The 11449-nt window shown below is 39.2% G+C and overlaps 1 protein-coding gene and 1 pseudogene across 1 annotated transcript; one reads left to right on the top strand and one right to left on the bottom strand.

Moving 5' to 3' along the window:
- The first annotated feature begins 4058 nt into the window (after positions 1-4058).
- LOC113914610 (olfactory receptor 56A4-like) lies at positions 4059-5788 on the top strand. The gene is made up of 2 exons (XM_027580004.1): positions 4059-4307; positions 5093-5788. Exons 1-2 carry the CDS (start codon positions 4059-4061, stop codon positions 5786-5788), a joined length of 945 nt encoding a protein of 314 aa, XP_027435805.1.
- A 4284-nt stretch (positions 5789-10072) lies between these two features.
- On the bottom strand, positions 10073-11200 carry LOC113914611 (annotated as a pseudogene).
- Between the last annotated feature and the right edge of the window lie 249 nt (positions 11201-11449).

Below are 11449 nucleotides of genomic sequence, written 5' to 3'. Positions count from 1 at the left end.
TGTTGCTTCACTGAATCCTCACCTGAATGGCTTCTGACAAAAAAATCTGCTGTTATCCTTAACTTTTTACCTTTCTGTGTAATTTGTCTTTTTTCCTATGTCTGCTTTTAAGATTTTCTTTTTATCATTGATTTTGAGCAATTTGATCATGATGTGCCTTCATGTAGTTTTCTTCAGGTTTCTTGTGTTTGGGAGATATTTCTGATCTTAATTATTGCTTTCCTTCTACTTTTTTGATTAGTTCTTTTTTCCAGATGTCATATTTAATCATTGATTTTTATTCTTTCTTCTTTTCATTCATATATAACATATCCTATTTTATCACATGTAATACATTAAAATATGCTAAATGTAATATATAATATACATATATGTATATATTTGACTATAAATTTCTTTTTATGTACTCTTATTTTACTATTCTATAGGGTTGCTTATGTTTTATATTATCATCTGTTCAAAATATTTTCCAATTTACACTTTGATTTATTCTGTTACTTATAGTTATTTAGATATATATTATTTAATTTGTGTGACATGTGGGATTTTCAGATACATTATTATTATTGCTTCATGGCTTAATTCCACTGTGGTCAGAGAACATATTCTGAATAATTTCAATAGTTGAAATTTCTTGAGACTTTTTTTATGCTTTAACATTTAGTTGGTTTTTTTTTTTAAAGATTTTATTTATTTATTTGAGAGAGAGAGAATGAGAGATAGAGAGCACGAGAGGGAAGAGGGTCAGAGGGAGAAGCAGACTCCCCGCTGAGCAAGGAGCCTGATGTGGGACTCAATCCAAGTTCTCCAGGATCATGACCTGAGCCGAAGGCAGTCGCTTAACCAACTGAGCCACCCAGGCGCCCAGCATTTAGTTGGTTTTGATAATGTTTTATATTCACTTGAAAAGAATATTCATACTGTTGTTATTGGGTACAATGTTATGTATAGTCATTTGGGCAAGGTTTGTTAATTACATTGTTCTAATGTTTCATATCTGTGTGGGTCTTCTTTTTATCAGCTGTTCTATCATGTTTTAGGAGAGGCATGCTGAAATCTCACTTTGTGGATTTATTTCTCCTTTTGTGTTGATTTTTTTTAATAGAATTTGCAATATTGTTACATTTTCTAATTCATCATTATAATCACTTCATCATTATAAGATGTCCTTCATTATCTCTGGTAATGCTTCCAGCTTTTATGTTTGCATTAATCAGATTAGTATAGCTACTGACATTCTCCTGGTTAATATTTTAATGATATGTTTTTCCCATTCTTTTGTTTTCATTATGAGTGTTTATATTTAAAATGTGTCTTTTTGTAAGTGACATGAATATATTCAATCTGATAGTCTTAGTCCTTTACTTGGAATACTTGGTCTATTTATATAAATGGAATTGCTGATTGCTTTATAGCTACCATCTTTTTTTCTTTTTAAGATTCTATTTATTTATTTTGACAGAGAGAGAGAGAGAGCGAGAGAGGGAATATAAGCAGGGGGGAGTGGGAGAGGGAGAAGCAGGCTTCCCGTGGAGCAGGGAACCCGATGTGGGGCTTGATCCCAGGATCCAGGGATCATGATCTGAGCCGAAGGCAGACGCTTAACGACTGAGCCAGCCAGGTGCCCCTATAGCTACCATCTTATTATTTGTATATTACCTCACATTTTAATTTCCTTCTTCTACTTTCTGGTCTTATTTTGGATTAATGAAATTTTTATGCAGTCTTTTTCAGTGTTATTTTAGTGATAATCCCAGAATAAAAACTGATATTCTTGACTTACTGCAGTCTATTTAAATATACTGTTTGGAGTGTTCAGGATTCCACCTAGTTGTTTTCCTTTAAGTGACATATTTACCCTGTGTGAAGATATTTCTAAAACTTAATATAAATTAATGATGAAATAAGTTATCATAAAGTACTTATTCTAAGAACTATTTTTCTAGAATGCAGTTAATATGTAAGATGAAGTCATTTCATAAGTCTGTTGACATTTGTCTTCCTGAAGGGTCTTTTAACTACATCTTCCAGTTCCCTGAGTGATATTCCTTTCTGTTACAAGTAATACATCTCAGTTTATGTAACTCTCAGATACCTCAAAAGAAACTATGAGCTAATCACTGCTTTCACGTCCTCTGAGTATAAATACAGAAATCTCTTTTTAACATTAGAAATGTGTGTGCATCTTCAGGGAGGCAGAAACCCATGGGAGCAGGATGCCCCAACCAAATCTTCATATTTCCAGCCACAGGAGATTGGTGGCTGTTATAGGGACAACATCCTCTTAAAGTTATCCAGGGGCCAGAGTCACAATACTCTGGTTTCTCTTCAGACTGTATAAATCTTTCCCATTCCACCAAAGCTGGATGGTCAAACTGCCATTTGGAGCAGACTTTCTCTGTAAGTATTTTTGGGAACAGTACATTGGAGAGCCAAGCATAACTGATACTTTGAGTTTGGTCTTCAACTTAATTCACTGTTTATTTAGAAGAATGTTATTTTGCCCTCAGATGTTAGTATGTTAAGACTCTGAAGATCACCCATTTCAGAAGAGCATGAGCACATTAGGGTGTGGGTCAGCTCAGCTCTGTCTCTGAATATTAGAGGCATATTTTAAGTGTCTGGATTTGTGCCAACTGCCACAAAGAAAAATGATGCATACCTTGGTCTTGACCTTAATGAACTTTGGTCCTCCTAGGAAAGGTGGCTAAGAACTACAGATCCATGCAGAAAGATAAAACCATGAGAAAGGAACCTATAGAATTCCCAGAGTGTCCTTGGGAGGAAGAAAACTTTCAGATTAGACCAGAGATTGGCCAGAATTGTGCTCAAATAAGTAAGAAGCAGCCAATGTGATGTTGAAGCTGAGCAGAGCTGAGACTAGGGCTGGCTAAACTGAGGTGGCAGTCTTGGATTAGGGTTAGCTTAAATCAGGGATTAGCTCAATTATGACAGGTGGGTGTAGCTATGTCATTCTTTGTCATCAAGAAGATACTTGAAGAGAACTGAAGCTCCAGTCTGTGCAGCATCCTGTCCTGGGGGCATATTTCAGTATTCCTTTAGTTCCTTTAGTTCTTCTCTTGTTCTAGAAGCCTCATGTCCTTTACCCAGGAAATAGAATGTTTTTTATTTTATTATTTTAAGTTGCTTACCAAATATAGATGCAGATAAGATACTTGCAAGAAAGATGCTAATAAGATATCTTTTGTATTTATTATTTTCACCCCTAGGCTTTACCACTATTTTTTTTTCCCCATTCTGCTTGGTTCAGCTTTTTACTGAGTGTTAAACAAGACTGCTGGTGGTTCATGTTACAGCAAGATTTGGAGATGCTAACTTAAAAGAGTCAAGGGTATGATGATGCTTTCAACAATTTGTCAGTCTCGTATATCTGATTTGTACTTATTGAGTGCCTATGATGTCAGCAGATGCATGAGGTGCTTTTCTCTGTGCTATAATAGAAAGACAAGATTCCATTGCTGACAGATGGAGCCCTGATTTTTTGGGAGACAAATAGGAAGTATCATTTGTATAAGGGAGTTTTATTAATGTTTTAATAGCAGCATGATCAGGATATTTAAGGATCATAGAGAAACAGTGGAAACAGGAGGCATCTACCTATGGATCCAGAAAGAGTAACAAGAAAAAACATTCCTAAGAGCTTAACTCTTGGTCCAGATAGAATGGGACGAGCAGAAGTTAGTTATTTGAGGGCAGGAGAGTTGATGCTAGGAGAAGGATATGACATGTAAAAACACAGAGGTGAGACAAAGTGCAAAGCATGTTCTATCAGTGGCTGGGTCCATGTGTGGAGTTGGAATATACTTGTGAGGGGAGTTATTCTCTATTCATAAATTTTGAGTGGTAAGGACATTGTTTTAACAAAGAGTAACCTGTACAATTTAAATTGTAGACAGATTTTATGTCACCAGAACTGTAGAGAAACTTGACAGCCTAGAACAGAGGCAGGTACATCAGTTAGGAGGTTACTAATGAAACAGTCAAACCCTGAATTCATGTCTTTTCTTCCAGCCAGTTTCAGGCCCACCTGCCAAGTCATGGTACTACTTCTCAACAACACAGGCACTCAGGTGACTGAATTCCTGATGATCTGTTTCCCAGGAATGCAGGACACACAGCACTGGCTATTTGTTGTCCTGGCTCCCCTCCTGGTTTGGGCCCTTGGGGCTAACTTTGTGTTGTTACTCACCATCCAGCAGGAGACATCTCTGCATGAACCCATGTACTACCTGCTTGCCATCCTCTCCATGCTGGATATCATCCTCTGCCACACTGTCATTCCTAAGGTCAGACCCCCTCTAGATTCACTTCCAGGCACTCAGTCATCTTTCTCTGAATAGTATTGTTTTGCTACTTTAAATCCTCCTACCCCTGAAGGCAAATCTTCAGTGAGCTGTCCACACAATCACACTGGGTCCATCACAGCTCCCACATATGTTCCCTCTAATTCTCAGTGTCCACTTTTTTTTTTTTTAAGGTTTCATTCTTTCCCAACTGACAGGACCTCTTTCAATGTCTGAGTCAGTGATATGCCAAGTTCTGACCTTCTTTTTACTTCTAGGGAGAGATTCTTCTTGACTCAGAATTACCCCACCTTTACATCCAAGAGCTCTAGAATTTACTTTCTAAAATGTAACTGGATGTATGTTTACATCATATGCTGAGATAAGAATCATAATTGGAAGAGGTTTTTTATGTGTATAGAGAGATTGGAGGGTATCCAAATATAAGTATTAGACTTAATGAGTTCTGGTGTTCTTGTGATGCATTTAGTTGGGCAGATGTGTTCAGCTGGAATTTGGGTAAGAACTCTGAGGTTGACCAAGAGAAGACAGCCTAGAAATAAATACTTTTAAATAAAAGGCATGGTCTATAGGTGGAGAGAAAAGGGTATAAATCTTGCTCTAATTGGGATACACATAGAAGATACTTGAAATTAGGATACTGTACCAGCTGTGATTTTGGGGCTGTGGCTTGGGGATATAGATGGTTGAAACCATTGGGAGTTTCCCCAAGGTTAGGTACCTAGGGTAGGAATGGATGCAGTTTTTGAGAATAATGATTCTGGCAGGTCCTGCTCATCTTCTTGTTCAACATGAAGACCATTAGCTTTGCAGGCTGCTTTCTGCAGATGTTCATCATGAATACATTCCTTCCCATGGAGTCCTCCACCTTCCTGGTCATGGCATATGACCACTATGTGGCCATTTGCCATCCTCTATGCTACCCGTCCATCATCACTGAAAAATTTGTCATTTATGTAGCCATCTTCATTGTTTTCTGCAATTTGCTGGCCATACTACCTATACCAGTTCTGGCTGCCAGGCTCAACTACTGTGCCAGCAATGTGGTGGAGAACTGTATCTGTGCCAACATTTCTGTAGCAAAGCTCTCCTGTGGGGATATTCACCTAGATAAGCTCTACCAGTTTGTGAGTGTTTGGTGTCTACTGGGTTCTGACCTGGTGCTTATCTTGTTATCCTACTGCTTTATCTTGAGGGCTGTTATGCATCTGCAGTCAGGAGGTGCAGCCACCAAAGCCTTGAGTACTTGTGGTTCCCATCTCATTCTTATACTTTTCTTCTACACATTGCTGCTAGTATTTATCTTCACAAACAAGGCAAGAAAGAAGGTGCCTTCAGAGGTACCCATTCTTCTCAATGTCTTACACCACCTCATCCCACCAGCCCTGAACCCCATTGTTTATGGAGTACAAGCCCAGGAAATCAAGCAAGAGATTATCAAGATACTCAAGTACCAGTTCTGAGAGATATGAGTCAAAGACCAGGGATTATGGAAGTTTGTTTTAGTGTTGGTTTCATCTGAATGCCACAAGGAACACATTTACATACATGATGATACCCTTATCTTGAAGTTAAACCTTCTCCAGCCACTATCACAATATTTACCCTTGCTAACTCCTCCTCAAATCCTCTTTGAACACATGTTTGGGCATCCATTGCCTTTTTATTCTAACCCCTTGCCATCATGATCCTTCAATTACTCACTCATTAAATGATTATTTAATACCTCCCACATGCTTCTCAGTCTTTACGTTCTGAGTGCCTGTCACATTTAATTCATAGGACAAGGATGAGACAACACTTTAAATAGAACATGGGAAATATGGGTAGGGTCAGGGGCACCAGTGATGACATAATTTAAATAATCTAGGTGAAAAGTTGGATTAAGTTGATGAGTAAAAATCAAAGTTATGGGTCACAAGATTTGCTGAGAGTCTGTATGTAGAGTATAAAAGATGGAGAGGAGTAAAGCGTGACTCCAGGGCTTTTTTCAAAAAGTTTAAAATTTTTTTAATTTAAATTCAATTTAGGTAACATACAGTGTATTGTTAGTTTTAGGGGTAGAATTTAGTGATTCATCAGTTACCTGTAACACCGATGCTCATTACATCCAGTGCCCTCCTTAATGCCCATCACCCAATTACCCCATCCACCCACCCACCTCCCCTCCAGCAACCTGTTTGTTTCCTATAATTAAGAGTCTCTTATGGTTTGCCTCCCTCTCTGTTTTTATCCTATTTAATTTTTCCTACCCTTCCCCTATGTTCATCTGTTTTGTTTCTTAAATTCCACTTATGAGTGAAATTATATGGTATTTGTCTTTCTCTGACTGACATTTCATTTAGCATAATACCCTCTAGTTCCATCCACATCATTGCAAATGTCAAGATTTCATTCTTTCTGATGGCTGAGTAATAGTCCATTGTATATCTATATCACATCTTTTTTTTTAAAAAAAGATTTTTGTTTATTTGAGAGAGAGACAGTGAAAGAGAGATAATGGGGGTGGGGCAAAGGGAGAGGGGGGAAGCGGATGCCCTGCTAGCCTGACATGAGGCTAGATCCCAGGATTCTGGGATCATGACCTGAGCTGAAGGTGGACACTTAAACAACTGAGCCACCCAGGTGCCCCTATACTACATCTTCTTTATCCATTCATCTGTTAATGGACATCTGGGTTCTTTCCATATTTTTTGAAGTTTTAATTTAAATTCCAGTTAGTTAACATGCAGTGTAATATTGGTTTCAAGTGTACAATATACCGATTCAACACTTTCACACAACACCCGGTGCTCATCACAACAAATATACTCCTTAATCTCCATCACCTATTTAACCCATCCTCCCACCCACCTCCATTCTGGTAACCATCAGTTTGTTCTCTATAGTTAAGAGTCAATTTCTCCAAGGCTTTTTGCAAAAGTAGTTGGAAAGTCAGAATTGCCATTAATTGAGAAGCCAGTTTTATATGTGATATTAGAAGTTTGGCTTTGGACACTTAACTCTATTTCCATATCAAACTCCTACAAATGACTATACTTTTAAAATGACTATTAAATATCCAAATGGAGAAGTAAAAGTTAGCAACTGGACATATGGCACTGTTCAGGGACCAGAGCTGAGCTAGAGACAGAAGCTTGAGTCATCAGAGTATATAGGTGGTATTTAATCCCATTTAGATGTGTGATATGAATTATGTCAATGAATTTTCCACTTATTCCTATCATTTTCTTCAAGAAATTTGTTCAGATGTTGGGTACTCTGGATCCATACTTGTTTGCTACTCCTTAAAGACTATAATCTCATTAAAGTCAGAAATTGTTTAATTTTTCTTACAATATATACAAATATCAAATCATTGTGTTGTATGCCTGAAACCAATATAATGTTATGTCAATTATACCTCAATAAAAACATAAATTAAATAAAGACATTCATACAGCAGGATGTTATTAAACATGTAGTCAATAGAAAGAAAGCTTGAAACCTCTCATTGGGCAGGCTTTGCCCCCACCACTCCAACGGAGATCCTGGAATCCCTGGTAAAGTGTATGGGCAAAGGTGATGGTTTTAGGTCTCCTTTATTTACAGCTACCCCAGCCAGATTTAATAATCTACTATTCAGCTCAGATCTGCCTCCAGTGGCATTCAATCTAGGAATAATGAGGATGAAATTATGCAATCAATCAATATTTGAAGAAGATACTTAATGTTGAGCACCATTCCAATTAAACTTGCCCAAGATACAGTGTTCTCTCTGTTGTAGCATTCCATCTGTAGTACTATTATAATTATAGGGTCTAGCCTTTAAACTCTAACCTCTTCTCCTGTATGTCTCTGGTTTGTAGGTTTGGGTCCCTGCTTTGGTTTTGATGTGAGTTCCCATTTACTAGTTCTGCATTGACTTCTAGTCCTTTGCTAAGTCTTGACTGATAGTCACCTTTTAATAGCCATTTGTTCTTTGTCACAAGTTCTGCTACTTGCAAATCTCCCCATTGGCCACTGCCCTGGGCTTCTGCCTTAGCCTCCCTATGGCTGTATTCCACCTACCTGCTAGGATATCCACTACCTCTTGGACTTCTACTTGTTCTCAGCTTCAGCCTCTTTGCTTATGGTTCCACCTGATTGGAACAGTCTTATAGGTTCAAATGATTAATTCATCAACATTCATAATCTCAGTTCAAAAATGACCTACACAGAAATACCTTCTTAAATAATTACATCCAAAGTGACCTCCTTCTCCTGTTTCAGGTCACTCTAACACATCATACCATCTTTTTTTTCTTTATAATACTTACTGCTTTCTGGAATGATTTATTTATTTAGGATCCTAAATATATGTCTGGCATATATCAGGTGTTGAATACATATTAGATAAAGGAATAAATCATCCCCAAATTTGTCATGCAGGGCCACTGTCATAAGCTATGAACTTTCTGAAATATAGTCTTAAATCAATCTCCAGTGTCAGTTAGAATGTCCTCTGAGATATTTGTCCGATGCCCCTACAAGTGATGGGTGAAGAGTCTGTGATTCCTACTAATGTTAAAGTTACCAACAAATCCTTCATTTGTCATTATCTAGATAGTTGCTCCATGGTTCAGACGGCTAGATTTCCTGTTTGTGTTTCATTTTGAATGTTCGATTATAAAGTTTTCTATATCTAATGTCTCCTCTAAAAACCTTAAAAAATTTAAACTAGTCAACTTTAAATACTGATTGTATAAAATTGTGAAAATCTGTTCGAGGTGAGATTTAAGCTTAGATAAAGAAATATGGTGTGATTATTTCCTTTCTGATAAACTTTTTTTTTTAAAGATTTTATTTATTTATTTGAGAGAGAGAATGAGAGAAAGCAAGAGAGGGAAGAGGGTCAGAGGGAGAAGCAGACTCCCCGCCGAGCAGGAAGCCCGATGCGGGACTCGATCCCGGGACTCCAGGACCATGACCCGAGCCGAAGGCAGTCGCCCAACCAACTGAGCCACCCAGGTGCCCACACCCATCCCTCTTTGTCCACCACCAGCCCTGAAGTTGTTTGCCTAGGACAAAGACCAAACCACGTGAACTCTCACCTCTTTGGGCTCAACTTCCAGCAGCTCTTTCTACTCTGACTCACTGCCTGTTCCTCCTTCCCAGCCCCTGGCAACCACCCCATTCTGCTTTCCACCTCTGTAACTGTGACTACTCTCAGGACCTTGTGTGAGTGGAATCACGCACTGTTTGTCTTTCTCTGTCTGGCTTTCTTGCACTTTGCATCGTGTCCTCAAGGTCCATCCATGCTGTAGCAGGTGTCAGAATTCCTTTCCTTCTGAAGGCAGAAGAATAGTCCATTGTGTGTACGCACACACTTTGCTCATCCATTCATCCGCTGGTGGACGATGGGCACTTGGGTTGGGTTCGCATTTCGGCTATCGTGGATAATGCTGCTGGGCACACAGCAGTACAAACGTCTGCTGTCAATTCTCTAAGCCAGGTGTGGAACTGCTGAATCATATGGTAATTCTAAGGTTAATTTTTCGAGCACCTGCCATACTGTTTCCCATGGTGGCTACGTCACTCCCACAGCAGCTCACAAGGGCTCCGGTTCCTCCATGTGCTCACCAGAACTTGCTATGTTCTGTTTTTCTGATAACAGCCACCCCAGTGGGCATGACGGGGTAGTTCGTGGTTTTCACGGGCATTTCCCTAATCAGTGGTGAGCATCTTTTCATGTGCTTCTTGACCATTCCTGTATCTTTGGAGAAATCTTTATTCCAGTCCTTTGCCCATTTTAAATTTTGTTGTTGGGTTGTAGGAGTTCTTTTTTTTTAGGCAGGTGAAACAATTTTATTTCACAGTTGTCTTTAAACCCACAAAGACACTATGTTCTTCATATAAAAACATCAGTACAGATACCTATACTTTCCAGAAAATGATTATTTAGACCCTTTCTTAAAGAAAAATGCATACCATTACATGGTTTCAGACAAGTTGCTAGGGAAAAACACATCTGGACTGATTCCTACACATAGATTATTGTCATCAGTACATGTTCCTGCATTCTTACAGATTTGATAATAAACATACAGACTGGCTTGTAACTTAATGTTCCATTGGTTCATCAACCTTTTCTGCAGGTTCATCAGCAGGTTGAACAGGCTGTGCCTTTCTCTGTGGTCTTTCTTCAAGACCTTCCAGGAATGGAGATACATCATCATCATCATAAATCGTAAACTCCCAAGTCTTTACCAACAATTCCAATGGAAACATTCTTTGTAGTTAGGTCCTGTTCTGCAAGGAAGTGTCTCTCGTAAGGCACACAGACCATGTTTAACCAGTTCATTCAAATTGCACTCCATAAACCCAGACATATATCTCTCCAAGTAAGTACGAGCTGATTGAGAACAGGCTCCAATGGACATGGCTCTACAGTCAAAATAGTTGGCAGATGGACAGGTTTGGAAAATGTGAGGGCCCATATCATCATAACCAGCAATAAGCAGCCCAACACCATATGGTCTCCCGCCATATCTTTGTGTTGGTATCTGGGTCTTGCTTCCAATTAGAGATACAAGACGAGACACAGGAAGAGGTCTGTCAAATACAAATCTGGAATCCAAACACTCTTGGCGCATAAAATTACGTAACAGTCTAGCATTAGCAGTAAGTCCCACAATTGAGATACCAATATGGTTGTGAACGTGGAGAATTTTTTTCTGATGAGCTGCAAGCTCTGACTGTGCTCTCTTCAATGGAACCAACACTGCATGGGTTTTTGATTTCAGACCAACTGTGGCTGAACCTTGCTTGACAGCTTCCATTGCGTACTCAATTTGATGAATCCTGCCCTGAGGGCTCCAAACAGTGACATCATTGTCATACTGGTTGCGAAACATGGTTCCGGCGCGGGTCGCGGGTCCGCCTGCGGCCTCCTTCGGTGATGTACGTGTCATGAAGAAGATGAAACAGGCAATGGGTGATGCGGGCAGGTGCTCTGGGAGGCCAGTCTGCAGATATGACATCTGAGCAGATACCTGAAGAGAGGATGTCCCTGGAGCTCCTTCAGGACAGCTTTCTGCTTTTTTCTGTCTCTCTAGCACCAGCACACAGAGCCCAGCACGCAGGAAGGGCTCAGTAAATGTTCA

Source organism: Zalophus californianus, chromosome 11 (assembly GCF_009762305.2).
Source record: "Zalophus californianus isolate mZalCal1 chromosome 11, mZalCal1.pri.v2, whole genome shotgun sequence".
NCBI classification, from domain to species: domain Eukaryota; kingdom Metazoa; phylum Chordata; class Mammalia; order Carnivora; family Otariidae; genus Zalophus; species Zalophus californianus.
Note: the sequence above shows the minus strand (reverse complement) of the source record. Positions and strands in the feature narration are given on the sequence as shown.